This window comes from Apodemus sylvaticus, chromosome 5, assembly GCF_947179515.1.
Source record: "Apodemus sylvaticus chromosome 5, mApoSyl1.1, whole genome shotgun sequence".
Lineage (NCBI taxonomy): Eukaryota > Metazoa > Chordata > Mammalia > Rodentia > Muridae > Apodemus > Apodemus sylvaticus.
The window spans coordinates 160017564-160036965 of record NC_067476.1 but is presented as its reverse complement, the minus strand read 5'-3'; the positions used below and the strand labels follow the sequence as shown (position 1 = coordinate 160036965).

Here is a 19402-nt window from a genome sequence, read left to right as displayed (position 1 = left end):
TGACTGCAGATTGGGAATAAGAATCAGGCTTCTGAACCTTTTAAGCTTGGGAGGGTGATTTTGTTTTCCTGCCGCATCCTTCTCCCTGGATTGATCTCAAAAACCCTCAGGACCACAGCAGGCCCCAAAGAAAGCCAAATGGCCTTTGGATTAGACACGGATATGGACAGGTCATCTCTTCAAAGGGGTGTTAGTTTATCTGCTGTCTTTCCCTCTAGGCCCCCTAGCCCTGGATGCACCTGGGGGTGGAGACAGTTCTGGGTTTGGGGGGCTCAACCTGGAGACAGCCCCCTGAATCTGAATTCTAGATAGGAGCTTCACAGCAGGACCTGTAGCTAAGCCCAGTGAGGGGGCGGGGTGTGGAGTGAGCCAGCTGCAGGGCTTGTGTTCCCAGAGAGCTCACAGGATGACAGCACCCCACATGTGCGTGGGGTTGGTACTTTTCCAAGGGCTTTTAAATGCATTATCTTGTTGGAGGCTCATTTGAGGCAAGGACTCAGAACAGACTGGAAAACAACTAATTTACCGAGTCCTGAATGGAGAGGAAGCTGAATGCAGCCTGTATTTTTGCCGAATCTCAAACCAAAACACCCTTTTGTTAAAGAACAAACAAATAAACAAAAATGTTGAGCACTAATTCACCAGGGAACATTGCCTGAGCTGGGGCTTCAGGCAGAGTCACAGCAGAAAATTCAACAGGCATTTACTGGGTAGTGAGGGGCCTGCTGGGATCAGAGGCCAGGGAGGGGTGGGCCCAGCAGCACGGCCTTGTGCTAAAGTTCAACCTTCCGGGAAGCCCTCCAGCCGGGAAGTCACGGGAGATGCTGGCAGGAGGGGCTTGGGGCTTGATGCTCCAGGTGTAGGGCTCTGAGCAGAGAGGCCCAGAGGGGGTAGGCTGTGGTGAGGAGGGGGTAGGCTGTGGTGAGGAGGGGGTAGGCTGTGGTGAGGAGGGGGTGTGCTTGAACAGGATGTCCTCTTGGCAAGGACCTGGATGAAAAGGTTTGGAAGCAGGCGTCAGCAGCCTGTGATGTAATCACACTTGGAAATAAACTGCAGCCTGTGTCCTGGGGGTGTCCCGGCCCCCAGCATCCTCTTGGATAACTTCCACTTGGGTCCCCCCCCTTCTTGTTTCTTTGTGTGTTTTTGTTTTGTTTGAGGCAGGATTTCCTCTGTGTAGCCCTGGCTGTCCTGGAACTTGTTCTGTAGACCAGGCTGGGCTAAAACTCAGAGATCTTCCTGCCTCTGCCTCCCGAGTGCTGGGATTAAAGGCATACATCATCAGGGCCTGGAAATCTGGTTCCCTTTTAAGAAAAATGTATGTATTTGTATGTGTGTGTACATACAAACATATGCATATGTGTGTGTATATGCATACGAATTCACACGTGTATGTGTGTGGGGGGTGGGGGGGAAGATAAGTGTGTACTTGTGTGTGTTTACATGTAGATGTCAGATGTTGACATCCGGTGTCTTTCCTCTGTTGCTCCTGACCTTTCCTTGTTAGACAGGGTCTCCTGAATGATTTGCTAGACAGGTTGAGCAGCAGCTCCAAGAACCTTCTTGTCTCTATCTCCCAAATGCTGGGATTAAAGACACAGACTGCTGTGTCTGGCTTTTACACGGGCGCCTTCCATCTAAACTCAGGTCCTCAGGATTGCGCGGCAAGCACCTTACTGGATGAGTTACCTCCCCAGCTCCTACCTCTTCCATCTCAACGGGCTTCAGAGGCCACCTCAGCACCCCTAAGGGTCTGGTAAGCAAAGACTACTTCCTAAAACACCCATCATGTCTTGTAAGGGATGTCCCCTGCTGCAGTCACTGTGAATAGCTCTTCACCATCTAAGACCTGGGTAGCAGCAGGTCATTGCAAAGATGTAGATGTGGCTCTGACTTTCCCTTGTTTCCTCCATCCATCAGTTTGGATCTAGCTTTGACTGGGTCTGTCCTCTGGGGATACTGTTTTGGAGATGCAGCCACACTCAGTGCAGCCATGCTTGGAAGTGGTGCTACAGCAAGGAGGTGGCTGGGTTGACCAGGTAGTTTTTTGTGTTTTTGGTTTTGTTTTGTTTTGGTGAGGGGTTATGTATACTTTGGGGATGTCTGTGGGCGACTGCCTGAAGTTAAATGACAGGGGAGACACAGCCCACTATGGGTGGTGTCATTCCCTACACAGGGCATCCTGAACTGAAGCGTTGAGCTACTGAGATGAACAGCAGCATGAATGCATGCATCTCTCTCCATTCATGACTGTCCACAGTGATGGACTGTAGCCGGGAACTCTAAGCTAAATCCTCTCTCTCTCCTAAGCTGCTCTTCCTCAGGGTGTTTTAGTCACGGAAGTGGAACTGGATAGCACTGACTTGGCTGGTGGATTAAAGCCACTGAGGAGTTTATGCTGAATCTAGCATGGTGAAGGCTGACAGCAAAAGCAGGTCTTGACATTTCTTCTCTGACTCCCAGCTACCGTGAGGTAAGCAGCCTCCACAGCCACCTGCTCCTGCCAGCTGCCTTCTGTCTGTTGCCAGCCAATGCCACAATACAAACCATGGATGGAACCCTCTGAAACCCTGAATAGAAACAGTTTTCTTTCTGTTGATTTCCTCAGGGATTTGTCAGTATAGGAAAAGCTGATTGAGTGATGCCCCTTTGCTGGCACAGAGAGGCCACTCCACAAAGGAGTGGCTTATTAGGTTTCTGGGACTTGAATGGGGTACCTTCGCAACTGTTGACCATACCCAGGCCATACAGCCCACTCCTTCAGACTGCAACATGAAGACCAGCTGACTTTCTCCTGCAAGGCTGAGGTGCTCAGGCCTAGGGCTATGAGGACAAATCAGACACTGGGTTCCTGGAAGCTCATGAGTGACTAGGGAAGGTGAGCTTGGGCGAGGCGCTGCTAGCCGTAAGAAAACATGGCTCCCAAGCCCACCCCTGTGCTTCTAGGTAGCTTCAGACTACCTTCAGTGAAAGGCCAAAGGTGTGTGTTTATCTGTTCCCTTAGCCTCGGCAACATGGCTACCGATGGCCCTGCCTAGGGCTCCTTGTGTTAATACAGAGAGAAGGCCTTCCTTCTGTGCTCTCCAAGTCAAGGAGAAGCTTGGCAGCTCCCAGCATGGAAGCTGAAGGCTCTGCCCCCTCGCTGAGCATGCCAGGGCTCCACAGTGGTAATGGTGGGGATGAACACAGCCCAGCTCTCTCAGAATCGGTCCTGCCTAGGAGATGGTGCCACCCACGGTAGGCTGTGTCTTCAGCACCCCCCCCCCCCCACATTGAACTTAAGACAACACCTCAAATACATGCCTACAGGTTGACTCAGTGTAGAAAATCCCTGGTTGAGACTCTTCCTGGGTGATTCTAGGTTATGTCAAGCTGACAGCTAGAATGGACCTTGTCTTCATGACCACGGTAGCCTGGCTGCCTCTGCACACCTTCCTCATATTCTCGGCAAGCCACATTCTTCTGTGCAGCTCTCCAGAGCCTAGGCTGACCTGACTCCAAGGCTGTCCATCTGCCACAATAGAGGCCTTGCAACCCTGTGATTCCTCCTGCTGGAACTCCGGCAGAGCTTGGGGAAACAGTTGTACCCGTAAGCCCTTTGACCTTCGAGAAAGCAGAGCCTTTGGCTCACCCCTAGAAGCCCCAACACTGGGCATGCCATCGAGGCCCTGAGGCTGCAGCTGATCCCCAGCTGGGTCCCCATTGCTGTGGCTGCCTTTGTACTCACACAAGGGAGACTCAGTTCCCCTGACACTCTGTGACCCCTGCTTCCTGCGTCCGCATGGGCACAGCTCCCTGGCATGGGCTGGGATGGAGATGGTGCCAGCTGCCCTAGAGGATGAGCCAGACCACCTCGGTGACACATCCCTCCTCTGGGGTGTCTCAGGGGGAAGGTGGCCAGAGTTGTCTACTGCAAGCAATTAAGTGGACCAATGACTCCTGGAGGCCCCTGCCCTCCAGCACGGCCATGTCTCCCCTACACGGACGGACGGAAGCCCATGGCTTCCCACTCATTTGGCCCTGCCCACAACAGCTATTAACTGTCAAGCAAGGTTTTTCATGTAGGGGTGGAACCTAGGAGTTGGTTTTTAGCTTTTCAGGCCCACCTGGGGCTATGTACACAGTAGATGATTAATAAACGTTTGCATGGTATCAGACCCAGAAACAGATACCTTCTTTCTAGGGCTGGAGAGAAGTGGAATCCTGGGGGGCTTAGGCTGAGGTTTGTCAGTGAATTGGCACAACATTCCAGGGAACGCTTTCTGCACCTCTGCAGTAGGGCCCTTCCTCGCTACCCCTTACAGAAGGTGTAGGAAGTGCCTCCCTACTCACTGGGGCCTAGCTCTGATTTCTCAGGCAGTCACACTGAGATGTCCTGTGTTGGAAGACAAAGAGAGAGAGCAGGTGGGTTTCGTCTAAACTGGAGCTCAATGTATCCCCAGATACTATGAAGCCTGCCTCCTGTCCCTTCCCTGTAGCCTAGGTGTGGTGTTTCAGATCCTGAACCCTGGATGGGCTCCCAGGAATCACAGGTGGTTTCCAAACCAGGCCTTTTGTGTCCTAGGTCTTCTCTGGAAGGAACTGTTAGATTGGATTTCAGAGTCGAGGAGAGCCAGGTCCACCCCAATATGAACAGAGCCTCTCAGAAGCCATGCCAGTGTGTGGAAACTCAGAAAACCAAAGCAGCTAGCAAACAGGCCTGGGCCTGAGGGCTGCTGTCCTCTGCCCCAGACTCAGTGGCTCTGGGCTGTAAAACCGGTTCAACTAGCCATCTTAGGACCAGCAGAGAGGGTCTTGAGGGCTGCTGGCTGGAGCGAGCGGTTCTGCACCTCAGCCTCAGATAGGCTCTAAGAGGGTTGTGAGACGGAGAAGTAGAGAAAAAAATGAGCAGAGGCAAGGGTATGCTGTGGCCATATTTAATTCAACTTCAAGTGAATTGGGGGGTCATGTGGGAGCTGTGAGGCTCGTCCTGTTTCACAAAATGGGGTCCCTAACAGCCAGTCACATCTACCCAGGTATGGGCTGGCTGGACACCCCAGGGAGCCCTGGCTAGAGCAAGGGCCTGGGTCAGGAAGTGCACTCACCACCGAGGGTGACCTGAGGTGGTTCTAAAGACCAGGGTGGAGGACAAGGGACAGAGCTTGCAGATGCAGGCCTATGGGATCTGTGACAGTTTCCTCCAGACCCCAGCAAACCCCTAAGCTTCTTCTAAGAAGAGCACGCACGGCTCAGTCCCATCACCACTGGGGACAGAAAAAGCCAAACTCATCTTAAGAGTTAGTTAATCTTTCAATTGCTTAAAATCAGTCAGTGCAAAGTGAGGTAAGGAACCTTGTGTCACCAGCTGGGAAGTGGCCCTCACACGAGCCTCCTTCTCTTGGAGTCACGCCCCAAGTTATCGCCTTCCTGGACATCCACCTCACAGTCCAGTGGGGATACCAGGTTCAGCAGCGGGTCCTCGGAGGCACGGCCAAAAAGAGCCAATAGGAGAGCCACCCCAAATCCCGTGGCTCGCTCGCCCTGTGGACAGAGACCGTCAGAAGCGTAAGCTAGAGGGGTGGCTCTGCGCAAGGGGCTCTTCAGGCCTCTGATCCCTCTCCACATGGAGGTCCTAGGCGCAAGGCTGTTTGTGTCTTGGACCCTCCTGCAGACATCCTGACATGCTCGGAGCCAAGAGGGTAACTGGGTGGTGGGCACGGCCTAACTAACAGCTGCAGCTCAGGGTGGGGATGGTCTGGGCCTCCAGTTAAGCACAGGCTAAGCTGGCTGGGAGGACAGCACACAGCAGCTCCTCTGTTCCCAGGGATGAGAGGCCAGAGGTCAGGGGGACTGCAGCTGGCTGGAGGCTGGGCCACAGATAATCGGACCCACAACACAGAACCTTTCTGATGAACTCACTCGGCAGCAGCTCTGAGATAGAGGAGCTCTGTAGGAAGAGGAGAGGAGGGAGGGCGTGGCCCAGGTGTGAGGAGGAAATGAAGATGTGTCTGGAGGGAACTGCCCCTTGCTCGGCTCTGAGGAGCCCTGAGGTACTTACAGCGTGCACGGGAGCAGCGATGTCCAGGTGGACCCAGATCCCAGGCCAGTCAAACCCGATGTGGGAAGCAATGAAGAGGCCAGCACAGGAGCTGGGGCTGTTGTCTCGGTCCTGAGGATGAGAGGACATTGGTGACACCCTTTCAGCAGTGGGAGGAGTCTGGATGGTCTCCTTATCCATCAGCTATACACAGAAGCTATCTGCTGAACCACATGGCTGAAGAGGGCTCTGACCTACAACAAGGCATCAACCTCCCCCCAGGACAGGGAACACTACACAGGAGCTGAAGAAGCAAATAGATCTGCCCCCCCCCCCCCCCGCCTCGGGCCTGGTCAGTGAGCATGACCGGTGACATGGGACTCTGTACTACGGCTGGTGCTTGGGAACACTGGTCTTCATGCTCACACACTCCTCAGGGCCATGGCTGCGACCCTCAGCGCAGGCCCCACACCTACCGCCACGGAGTTCTTCATGTCAGCCACAGCCGAGGTGAACTCGCTGAAGTGCAGCTCGGGGCAGTAGACTAGCGGGTGGACCAGGTCCCCGCACTTCCGGCCAGCCTTCACGCAGGCCGCCTCCCACTCGGCGCTGTTTGTGAGCACGGCTGCATGGTACTTCCCTGTGGCAATGCCCTAGGCGAAGGACACAAGGGAAGCAACCGGACCAGGGAAGAGGGCAGAGAAGGCAAGGGTGACGGAGAGGGAGAGGAGGGCAGAGGGGAGCTGTGGACAAGTGGGCGGGGCATGGCGTCTGGTCCAACAGCAGGAGGGGGTGCTACCTTGACTCCAGGATGACAGAGGCCCACGCTCAACTGCCAACAGGGGCTTCTGGGGGGATCAGGGTTGGGTGCAGCCAATAGGTGAAGTGTGGTACTCACTTGTGCCCCCGTCAGGGTGGCCATGTCCACGATGATGTCAGCCCCCAGGTCTTTGCAAGCATAAGACACGCCGTCAGCCAGCACCAGCCTGCCCTCAGCATCCGTGTTGTTAATCTCTACAGTCCTGGGAGAGGCACAGACCCAGCTCAGGTACACAGCTCCAACTGTGCTTTGAGGGACCTCTCTTTGGTACTGGGGAGCCCAGTCCCTGTAGTTCCTCTATCTCCAGGACTGTGGGACAGCTCATCCCTTAGGAGGTACCACAGGTGGGAGGCAGGGTGGGGTTCTCCCACAACTTTGGTTAGGACCCATCTGAGCTGGCCTGGCTCTGAGAAAGAGCCACAGGTCTAAACGACAGTGCAGGACGTGTGAGGGAGCCTTACTTTCCTGAATACAGAAGATGAATGTCATCCGGCCTGGTGGCATTGGGTCCCACCGCATTCTCAGCCAAGCAGAACACAGCGTGGAGGTTATCTTTGAAACCCTGGGGGGAGAGGCAGGTGAGAGGTCCCATTATGGACTGAGAACTCTGAAGGGAGTGACAGAGAAGGAGGAGAGAGCTAGGTGCTCTCAGACCTGCAGAGAGCAGGAGGCAGACAGACTGGGGCCCTGAGGAGCAGGACATGAAGCTCGGGCCTAAAGACGCAAATTGGCAAGTCCCCTGTTAGAAGGGGAAGGCCTCCAGAGTCCAGACCGTTCACAACATATGAAAACTTTACATCTGAGGTAATCCTCCTGCCTCAGCCTCCTGACCATCATTCTTACCCACAATTTTACTACACGCCACTTCCTGGGTCCTGTGATTTGCACAGTTCTTCCTACAGGTAGCAATCCTAGCTCCCCAAGACAAGAAACAGCCTTCCCACCTCTGTTCTCTCCAGTGTGGCTGTGGGCACTCAAGTGTCTCATGGGCCGAGGCTCTGCCACTGCTGCTCTGTGGCTCTTGCTGAGGTACATTCCTTGTGTGTGTGTGTGTGTGTGTGTGTGTGCGCTTCCACAGCTAAGGGCTCTCCTTACGTCACTGGCTGTGGTCTCCTGTGGATCCACCACTCCTTGTGCCCATCACTGGACACCCCAGCACTAGCTGGAGGACGTCTAGAAGAACTGACCTGCTGAGGATTTCCTGGCCAGCATGTCGTCTTGGCTACCAGAGCAACTGCAGGAGTAAAGGACGTCTCCAAACACGTGTACCCATGGCTGCTTCCTTCATAGAACCTTCAGCATGCCCCCGAGTTAGCCCTTCTTACCAATAAGCCCTGCTAAGCGCCATTGCTGGGGCTTACAGTCCTGAGGGAGAGGAGCCAGAACTCACTCGCACCCTCACCTGCTTGATGGCGGCTCTGAAGGCTCCCAGGATGGCCGCAGCACCCCCGCAGTCTCGCTTCATCCCTGGCATAGTGGTCTGTAGTCACACAAAAGGACCGGAAGAGAGGGCGTAAGCCATGTACGCCACACAAGCCACGTGAGCATGGGGCATGGCTGACAGCAGCCTCGACGCCTCCAAGCTGCATGGCACACAGTGCTTTTCACAGGACTCCCTGAGCACCCCTTGCAGTCCATGAAACTGACTGGCAAAGGGGGGGTCTTCTACCAAAACAAGAGTTAGGTAACAGCAGAAATGGCGGAGATATAACTCAATTGTAGAGTTTTGGGGCAACCAGGCAATAGATAACATGGTAGAGGAAGACTAGGAAGCTACCAGTGGCCAGTCACCATGACTGGGTTCTCCCACAGAGCCTTGGACCCCAAGCCAGGGTAGGTGTCTACGCTCAGGACCTCTGACCTCTCCTCCGCCCTGAATCCACAGAAGCCAAGGCATGTGTGGTCACTCAGCCAGAACCTCAAGAGGCTTGACCAGGCTTCCCAGTGGCTGTCATAACTATGGCTTCCTCCTCAGACAGGGGACTCAGGAGGTGAAGTATTTGCCAATAAGTCATCCTGCCTGTGTTCTACACTTAGCACAGGTTCCTGTTGTGTCTCCTCTGAGGGGGACATAGGGTAACCCCAGGCTCATGCTTATCCTGATCTCCCTGAGCACAGGCTGACAGCCAGCCCGTGTGTGGCTCTGGCTTCTAGCAGATAAGTCCAACTACAGTCAGACACAGTGGTGTGCTGACGGCCTCACCCTTGGTCGATCCAGCCACAGAGAGGGTACGGTCTCCACAGCGTCCATATACTCACACTCACCCCAGCCCATCTTCCGTCTACTCCTGCAGTGGCCACGAGAAGCCACCTTTGCTAGCCTTCGTTTGTCCATCGCTATGGGGAGGCTGAGTTCTGTGCCTGCCCCTCTCCCTGCCTACCAGTTCCTATCTGACTACAGAGAGCAAGCGGATCTGGCTTATCCCTTATGCCATTGGCATCCAACGATCAGTAGGGGGCATCTTTATCACAGGGGGCAGCTGAAGACCCCTCCCACTAAAGCAGAAACCACCTCCTGTGAACTATAATGCCACTACATGTTTACATTGTATAGGCTTCCGGCTCAAACTGTTTGCATTTTAAATAAAAACAAGTCCTTGGAAGTAAGAACCTGGGCTTAAAATGCGCAGTCATTCTGCAGACCCCACTGTATCACAGGGGTCCTCAATTTTAGCTGACAGAATTATTTTGGATGTAGGAGGGGCTGCTTTTATAATAACATCAACTGAAAAGGGTCCACCTCGCATGACTGAAAAGCAGCCATCTTTGTGACCCACTCGGGGAGAACACACGCCTGCTGAAATGAAGAAATGGGGCCCCAGGCCGAGAAGAAAGCCATTTCCAAATGACCCACTCGGAAAATGCCTTTGACAGCTGTTCACGGAACATGGTGTGCCCCTGCACAGGTGTCACCTCCCAAGCAAAGTGCCAAGCTCAGCTGCTTACGTGAGGTCTCCTGACTCCCGCAGTGCTTCTGTTGTTACCAAGGGAAAGGCTCTCAGTGCTAAGGTGCCATCTGCACTAGTCAGGCTGACACATGCACAAAGGGCACAGCCACTGAAAGTGTCGAAGCTCTGGTCCACTGGAGGCTGTGACCTCGCAGTAAGCCAAGAGCCACTGGGTCCTTCGAGTCACGGTGACCTCCCTTGCAGAAGCCCCTCCATAAAGCAGGAATGTCAAGTTTGAAAATTTGAAAGTTTAAAAACTCCTGGGGCTGGAGAGATGGCTAGTGGCCAAGAACACTTGCTGAGGGGCCTGAGTTCAGTTCCCAGCACCCGTATGCTATCTCACAACAATCTGCAGGCTTGCATGTGGTGCATACTTGCAGGCAAAACATAAAATATATTACAAAAAACAAGAAGAAGAAGAAGAAAAACTCCACTGGAGTGAGTCACTGTCCCTACTGTATGAGGGACACACCTCAGCTGCCTCTTCCAGCTCTGCGGGAGGACAGGGAAGCCATGAGAGTGACAGACCCAGACAGCCACTGCCTGAGGCAGATGCAAGAGATAGTTTCTAGAGGAGGCATCGACTGGTAATAACAGGGCAAGCCTTCCTGGGAGAGCACAGAACAGCGGCCATCACCAGCACTGACGAGCTCTGCAGCTTGAGGTGGGACTTTGATAAACTTGTGTACACCACTTGACAGCCTCTCTGTGCCCCGGGGCTTCTCGGTGGAGCTAAGGGTGACAAAGGAGTGTGAGGTTTCTGGGATGAGGAAGTGCACCAAATGACAGACTCCAGGAGATCCACCCACCCCACCGAACAAAACAGATGCCCGAGGCTCAGGGCGGTTCACTTACGTCCCTGGGCTCGCCACAATCAGTCAAAGGATGCTGACATACCCGCTTGCAAGTGCTACACAGGCCAAGACTGCACACGGGGGCATCTATGTTTCAACTGAGGCATCTGGAGCCCAGGTCAGGAGGATGAGACCGACCCTGGTGCCCACTATTTTATTGTTCTCTGTAAACCTATGAGGATATGTGACACATGGATATGTGAATGCCATTACAATGGTCTCCGAGATGGCTAGCACTGGGATTATTCTAGAAAGTGAACTGGGTTTTGTTTTGTTGTTTGTTTTTTTTGTTTTTTTCCAGGAGCCTCTGGTATCAGCTGCCTAGGGTGACAGAAACCCCTCAGAGTTAAAGGAAAGGTGGGTTGGGATTCTGAGTAGGAACCCTGGTTCCTATGTGCGCCCAGCACAGATTGCAGAAGGGTTGATAGATTTGAATTCACAGGATGAGAGGCCCAGACAAAGTTCTTTCATGCCGTAATCCATCAGCAATTAGCGGAGACAGAGATGGACACTTATTTTGTGGGTCTTTTCCCTATTAAAATACACTAATGAGGTTTGAAGTGTTAATATGCTGCCTCTCTCTCTATTTGGATTGGAATATTTTTCTTTTCTAAATTTTCAACTGGCAAGATAATATGTGTGGAATTCAATAAAAGAGAATTATTTGCTATTGGGGTTATTTTTAAACTTGTATTATTAGTTCCATTTCCTGAGTAGTCCTGGAAATAATTGTGTTGGGTAGAAGAGGAGGCATTTTAAATAAAACAATCACCCACTCCTGATACTAAATGCACTGGGTACTTGAACGTGCCAGTCTGAATTGCACCCTGAGACCCGCATCTCACCTTCCCTTTGATGCTGAGGCCACCGGTGTCATAGACGATGCCCTTGCCCACCCAGGCAATGGTCTGTGTGGCCCCGTCAGGGGTGTGGCTGAGGACAGCCAGAGCAGGAGGGTGGAGTGCAGCTTTGCCAACCCCGTAGATTCCTGTGTAGGGAAAGAAAGAAGTGAGGTGCCCATTGCACCGGTGGGGACTCCCCAAGGCAACCAACCCAATGGACCTCCCTTCCCGCTCCTGCTAGGGGCCAGTGTGGAATGGGAGATTGCAGATCCATTCCAATGTCTACAACTGCAAAGAACTGTCAGGCAAGAAAACTCACTGAGGGGAAAAACACGGTATGACACCATGGTGAACAGAAGGGACTTACTGAGTGATGCTTCAAGGCCCCTCGCACCCTGAACTGGGCGGAGCCTTCCTCCTCCTGCAGCTCCACGGACTTTGCCCTATCACCTCCCTCCCTCTTTGCTTACATGCTCCATCTTCCAAAGAAAGAGGTGAGACTGCCTGAACACAGAGGCTATGCCTCCAGGTGCCCTGCACAACCACGAGGAGGGCGAAAATGCCTGTCTGGCAAACTCTTACTCATCCTGTCCACTGTGACTACTACCTCCTCAGAGAAACTCCCTAACAAAAATGGCTGCCACCATGGCATGATTCTCTGGTTAATGTGTGGAGGCTGGCACGACTCCAACAGCTGGCCCCAGTGAAGCCACGGCTGAGTATTCCCATCCTTCAATTCTCCTTCCTTCAATTGGGGAGCTCAGGGGTCTCGTCTGTAACAGGACTTGGCACATGTGACAAGGCCTTCTGGAGACTAGTTGGACATCTTGCTTGGTCATGCTTCCCAACCCTGTCCCCAGACACCTTACTCTGAGGTAGACATTGGCCACACTGTGAGTTGTCTTTTGGAGAGGACCCAAAGGGGGAACCCAGTCTGACCAGCAGTACCCCTGTCCCCAGTCCTAAGTCTTGACATGGATGTGGCAGATGAAACCACAAGTCAGCAGAGGGGTGTGGCCAAGAGTTCTGTTGCCTGAGCCTGGGGCCTTGGTTCGTAATCCCTGAAAGCAGTAACCTTTGCCTGCTCAGTCTAAAAGGTGCCTCGAGACAGCCCAGCTTTCCCCTCTAGTTCCTTGCTATGTAGAGATCTTGGAAGGAGGTTGCTTTAAGAGAGACGTGTAGGCCAGGACAACCCCCACTGCTGACTGTCACAGGAAATATGTTCTATGTGAGAACACTATGCACCAGGACCCTGAGAGTGACCAGGGACATGTAATCGAGGAACGGAAGGCCTCACTGAGCTGGCTCTGAGCAAGGGCATGGGAAGACGGGGAGGATGTGGGTCTAGCGACTCCCAGGACCAGCAGCAGAACCTGGAAGGCTGCCCCTGCCTCCCCCTGGGATGTGCTGTCTCCCAAGCTCTGGTCTTGGCCTGGGACCCGGGCTGATTCCATTCCCTTCAGGTCCCCAGGAGGATGAGACTGAAGACCCTGGGCCAGATGCTCCCAATGCTAGCCCCACCACCCACGTTCCCCCAGCGTCTCCTGGACAGCTCTACACACCTCCAAATCCTTTGGTCTTTAGCTGTTCATCGCGGATGATGGTGGGGGAGATCCCCAGCTCCTTTCCAACTTGGCTAATCTCCTGGATGAATTCATGGAAAAAATAACAACATGAGACACTTGAAAAAGGCTCAACTCAAGGCAAGGCTGGGCTTCACGCCATGGCTTCACTCTGGGAGAGGAACCACCGTGGAGGCCCGTGGCTGTGCTGCTCATGATGAAGTCCAAAGGGGAAGACTGGCCCTGCACATTCCGTTCCTACAGCTGGGCTCCAGCCTATGGATGGCCCCAGTGAGGACCGATCTTCACCACGCCCTCAGCTGAGGATGCTAAACTTCTCGATCAAAATGGACACCAGGATGTGTAATATAATGAAAACAGCCAGGCCACAAAAAGTACAGGAAAAAAAAAAAAACCCGTAAGGCTTTCTTGCCATCTGTGATCTGAAGACCACCCCACCTCAGTGGGACGAGGCCACGAACCTCAAGGAAGATGTCCGTGTTCATCTCATTGCATGGTGTGTCCACAATGCGAGCGGCTAGTCGGACACCTTCTGTGGCATTGGTTAAACACTAGGGAAGAAGAGCAGAGGGCATCGCTGGGGCCCATGGGCAGGCTGGGAAGGGTGTTCTCTTCCCAGCCCATCCAGTTCCCGAGCACCACAGACATCAAATACAACACTCTAGGAGAATGCTTCAGGCTGTTCACAGGTATGGTATGTAGGGAGCAGGTGCTTTGGGGATCCCTCAAAACATCGCCCTACAATGTTGAGAAGGAGCTTTCCATGAGTCCTCTGGAGGAACAGAGGTTTGCCATGCTGTCCTCCCCGCCGCTGCATGGTCTACTAGGGCATAGAAGACCCTATAGCTGCTGTACAAGGAACGGGACCATGTTCTATCTTGGAGAACTCATTAGCCTCAGAGGACCCAGGAGAGGACAGGAGCTTGAGACAACAGACCGGACCAGACTCCTAGCTCTGTGCTAAGGACAACCCAGGCACAGCCCAGTGGGGTCTGCAGATACTAGATGGTCCAGAGACGGGTGGCTCCAGGCCTCTGCAGAGCCACCCCAGCCCTAGAGCCCTGCACATCCACCTTTCTCTGCCACAGGGCCTTCCTCCCTGTTGACTTGAGCATACCCCCACCTCCATTTAATACCATCATTTACCCAAAGCCTCAGAAGCCAGGGATAACTGACTGCGTCAGTGCCTCTGTGCTGGCCGGAAGAAACAGATATTAAGGGGCTTGCGGGGGCGCAGGGCTTTAGCTTGCAGTTCATCATCACCTCCCCCGGACTTATATGTCAGGAGGGCAGGCGCAAGTCGATTCTGCCAGCCAGCCACCGCCCCCGCTGTCTGACCATCACAAGAGCCGCTGCCTGTCCCAGGTAATTAAACCTCGAAGGCTCCACGTAGAGACCTGGGAGCTGACAGCTCAGATATGAGCTGTGCTTGTGAGGCCCTGCCACCTGTCAGCAGTCGGTGGCCTGCGTGGGATGTGTGTTGGGCCGAGGACTGGCCTCAAGGGAGGCAGTCTAACCCTGCAGACCCTCCACACAGTTCTCACTAAGCAATGACTGAGAGTGAAGAGCATTCCAGCCTCGGTTTCACTGACAAGAGAAGCAACATCTGCTCGCTTCTTCTCTATGTGTTTATATGAGGTCTGCTACACGGCAGGACAAACTCTCCAAAGCCTGGGAGAAATGTCAGTAGAGACAAAGACAAAGCCACTGGTTAAACTCCACAGGGCCCAGAACTCTAGGGGTGGGGTTGTGGGGATACCCTGATGAGGAAAAAGAGGAGGCACTATCACCACGGAGTGCCCAGACATGGGCATGCCTGGCGAGTTGAGTAGGGATTCACCGTGGGAGGATAGACAGCCGTGCAGAAGGAATGGAAGGGGCCAGGGCTAGCCATTGTGGGAAGGAGGGAGGGCTATGCTCAGGGTTCCAAGCAAGGATCTGGCAGGAGGTGAGACGGAAGCCCAGAAGGGACTCCTAGAATGAGCAGACAGTCCACTGCCAGATGAAGACCACAGGTAGTGGAAACCGTGCAGAGTGAGGCCACTAAGGCCAGAGAGTTTGGAAAGAGAATGTAAGAGGGTGAAGGCCTGTTGGGGTAAGGGGCTTGAGAACCAGTAGGCATGCTCCACGGAGGGATGGACAGACAGACACATGGGTGGGGATGGACAGACAGACACATGGGTGGGGATGGACAGACAGACACATGGGTGGCCCTCAGAAACAGAGAAGGGACCCAAACTAGGTAGGGAAAGGGGGTTAACACAAGCAAAGCAACTAGACTGTTCTCAAAACCAGAGAGCTGACACAAGATGGCAGACCTGGAGGACCGCCTCCTTTTAACTATCAGGGAGACAGAGGACAAAGAGACAGAGTAGGGGGCTGGCTTGAGGCTCAAGTGACAAGCCTCCCTGAAGCAAAGTGGAGGGCCGAGCTGGTCTCTGGCTGCTGGGTGGAGGCCAGGTTAAGGCAGCGGGAAGGCAGCCTAGGTCAGGTGCCTCCCTTGACTGACAGGCTGGCAATGGTTTCCTCTAAGGCTCCAGTGAGATGATACACATTAAAGTACTCCCTACCTAACACATAAAAGTGCTCCCCACATAACACAAAAGTGCTCCCCGTATAACACACAAAGGTGCTCCCCACATAACACACAAAAGTGCTCCCTATCTAACACACAGAAGTGCTCCCCACCTTACAGACAAAAGTGCTCCCTAACACATAAAAGTGCTCCCCATCTAACACATAAAGGTGCTCCCCACCCTATACACAAAAGTGCTCCTCATCTAACACACAAAGGTGTTCTCCACCTAATACACAAAAGTGCTCCTCACCTTACACACAAAGGTGTTCCCCACCTAACACACCAAAGTACTCCCCACCTAACACACAAAGGTGCTCCCCACATAACACAAAAGTGCTCCCCACCTTATACACAAAAGTGTTCCCCACCTAACACACCAAAGTACTCCCCACCTAACACACAAAGGTGCTCCCCACATAACACAAAAGTGCTCCCCACCTTATACACAAAAGTGCTCCCCAACATATAAAAAGTGCTCCCCATCTAACACATAAAGATGCTCCCCACCTTACAAAAGTGCTCCCCACCTAAGGGGACAACCGTGCATAATCAAACCACAACTGCACTGAACAAACAGACAACACAACAAGGACCCTTTTGGGGATCCCCGAAAAGCACTGTAGCCCTTCCCTGGGGAAGGGAAGGGAAGGGAAGGGACGAGCTCTCCACCTGAGCTCCCAGGAGGCAGTGTCCCAGTCCCTCTAGACACCCACTTGCAAGGTGGATACTTCCACTGGGCCATTGTCTTGCCCCACCAGGAAGAACTCCACCACGACCGTCCTCTTTTCTGCGCGCCGGGATGCCCCTGAACGGTGTGTGAAGAGTGGGAAGGCCCGTGCCAGGGCACAGGCCGAGGCGAAGACCTCAGGCTGTTCGCAGACCATCTGTAGTGAGAGAGAAGCAAGGTGGGGCTGGAGCGACCAAGGGATGCCACCAGGCCTCTCCCCGTGGCAGCGCTACAAACCGCACAGTAACGCGCGGCTGCGTGGGAAAGATGCCGCCACCACGCGCTGCTGTCCACTCTTCCCCAGACAGACGAGCAGGCCGCAGACATAAGCCCAGGCCTCCGTAAATCTAGGCTGGCATCTCTGATTTGTCACGCAAACGGATCTGGCGTAGATCACTACTCGGTGGTGGCAGGGCTAGCATGGGCCATGGCATGGAGCGGCCTGCTCGGCCTGAGGCGCACTCGAGGGCCCGGCACTCACCAGGATGCACCGGTGGGTTCCGGGCGGCAGGCAGGTTCGCACGAGCCTGGTGATGAAGTGGGCCGCCGAAGGGCTGTTGTGCCGGCTCACCCTGGAGGGCAGAGCTGCCACTGTGGCGCAGTTCAGGTAGAGGGGACAGCTGTCAGTGGGATTGGGGTTGAGCGTGGCCAGCGCTGCCTGCCAGAGCTAGAGTAGGAGGGAGACATGAGACAGACAGGCCGGGCTTCAAAACCGTGTGCTGTGTGGCTGGATGTGCCCTGCCGGCCACGCCCCGGCCGCCACGGCCAGCAGGGTGGCTCCCTGGCACCCTACCACCCTGGCGGGGCTGCGCCTCGCGCGGGCAAGGCCTGTCTGGGGACCCTCTGCTTCAAACACTTGGAGGAGCGGCTCCTGGGCCTGCCTTGGCCCAGTACCCACGGCGGGCGGCGGGTCTCGAGGCCAGAGGCCACGCGGAAAGCCGCCGCTGGGCCTTCTGCATGGCCGGGCCGGAGGCGCGGAAGCAGGTGGCTCGGCCCAGGCGGGCCAGCGACACAGGCCGGGCCTCGCTGCAGCCAGGGCCTCGGGGACAGACGGCCAGGCCTGTCGCGGGCCTGCGCCCTGGGCCCGGCGGGGCGCGCGGGCGAGGCGGGGCCTGTGTCCCAGGGCCTGGGCTTGGCAGGCGCATGGCGGCCGCGGCCCGCTCACCTCCTCGGTGACCCGGGGCTGCAGCTTCCCGCGGACGTGGCTCCAGGGCACGCGGTGCAGGTGTTGCAGCTGGCCCAACAGCAGCAGGGGCCGGCTCTGGGGGTCCGCGTCCCCGGCGCTCGCCTGGAACTGCAGCCCCACGCTCGCCATCTTCCCCCCCGCGACCCCAGCCGGGCCGCCCGGCACCCTGCGCCCTGCTCCGGCCCGGCTCGGCGCCGCCCCGGCCCGCCCGGCCTCGGCGCCCCGCCTTCCCCGCCGCCTCCGGGCCGCGCCGCCCTGCAGGGCCCACCCGGGGCGCGAGGGGGCGCCGGCGGAGGCGGGGCGCGGGCCGCACTGCGCCTTCCGGGCCTCCGTTGGGGCCCAGTGGCTCGCGAGCCCCTGGAACCGCTCCAGTCCGGCTGCTACCCTGGCCCGCCTTCCAGTAGGTTCCTGGACTCGAGGAAGCCGCACTTGCCAGGGACTGGCCCTGGCTACTGGGCCTGAGGATTAGGCACTCAGATTCCCCCTCTATTCAGTGTAGGCCGCCTCCTCAGCCTAACACTCGCCCGGAAAGGTCACCATTCAGAACTGGGAGCAAGCAGCTGCCTCTGCTCGTTGTCACCTGTGTTGGAGAGGAAAAGATGACAGTGTGGGGAGGTTATAGGAAGTCATTTGAAAGGAGTCAACTGCTACCCTACATTGCCCAGGTTTTGACAACTCCAGGCCTGGAGCTCAGTCTTATATGTCACTTTTAATCTGCATTCCTTCTCTAATATCAGCCTTTAAAACTAGCAAAGCAAGGCTGGCTGGGTGAGAAAAAGGCGCTTGTTGTAGCGCCTGAGGACCAGAGTTCTAGTCCCGTATCTACAAGGTGCAAAGCAACATCCATAACATAACATGTCCATTGACTAAGAGGTTGACTAAGAGGCAACCACTCATAGTGACCTCAGCACACACAGACACACACACACACACACACACACACACACACACAGAGAGAGAGAGAGAGAGAGAGAGAGAGAGAGAGAGAAACGACTAATTCAGAGAATATTAAATAAACCATTTTAAAAAAAACCTACCAAAGCCAGTTTCATAGCACAGCATTCCATACCACTGACCTTGCAGGCACAGCCCACCTCATGCCCCTACCCACAAGCCATCTATGGTATGGATTTCCTCAACTTTGAAGCTTCCATCGGATAGCCCAGAGCAGGCCAGCCCTGAAGACCGCAGTAGCTGAATGAACAGAGGGGATTCCTTTGAAATTCTGGCTTTCCTGACACAGAAGTCAACACTAATTGGATCTTATTTTCTCGAAAAAGAGTTTTTTTTACAGCAACTGCATGTTTTCACACATTTGTAAAGGGTACTAAGTGTTCTATCCTGATTCTCTGGTGTTTGCAAATACAGCGTGAAGCACAAGGCACTCAGGAGGGGCCAAGAGAACTTGCCATCTTCCTAGAGAGTGGCAGGCCCAAGCTCATCCCTGTGGGCGAAGCATTGTGTCCATGGGCCAGTCCGCGGCAAGGTGTCCCCTGCAGGAGTGACACTAGGAGGTAGGGGAGGAGTGGACAGGACTCAGCATGCAGCCTAGGAGAGCGAGAACTGACACTGAAGGTGGGCAGGCCTCTACAGAAGCTACAGACCGTAGAGACAGCCAAAACGTATTTCGGAGCGCTTGGGGAGATGAGTTGGTAGGTAAAATGTCTGCCGTACAGGCATGACGATCCCAACACCTCTAGAAAGATGGGCTGTAGTCCATCTTTCTAGAGGTGTCCATCTTTGCCACTGCGGGCAGAGACAAGGGTCCCTGGAGCTGGCGATCAGCCTTTCTGACCCAGTTGGTTAGCTTCAGGTTCGGTGAGAGACACTGCCTCTAAAACCAAGGCGTGG

General features: G+C 54.7%; 1 protein-coding gene across 2 annotated transcripts; it reads right to left on the bottom strand.

Annotated features, from left to right (window-relative positions):
* Window positions 1-4897: 4897 nt before the first annotated feature.
* Window positions 4898-17759, bottom strand: Npepl1 (aminopeptidase like 1). Of its 2 annotated transcripts, none has more exons than XM_052184463.1 (12): window positions 17531-17757; window positions 16847-17032; window positions 16352-16522; window positions 13522-13611; window positions 13040-13121; window positions 11481-11623; window positions 8236-8313; window positions 7295-7395; window positions 6912-7035; window positions 6490-6666; window positions 6035-6145; window positions 4898-5517 (listed from the first exon to the last, which is right to left on the bottom strand). In XM_052184463.1, exons 1-12 carry the CDS (start codon window positions 17678-17680, stop codon window positions 5356-5358), a joined length of 1575 nt encoding a protein of 524 aa, XP_052040423.1. In that variant the 5' UTR covers window positions 17681-17757; the 3' UTR covers window positions 4898-5355. The 2 variants fall into 2 exon arrangements, with proteins under 2 accessions (XP_052040423.1, XP_052040422.1); XM_052184462.1 differs by lacking the exon at window positions 4898-5517 and adding an exon at window positions 5524-5923 and having other exon boundaries at window positions 17531-17759.
* Window positions 17760-19402: the final 1643 nt, after the last annotated feature.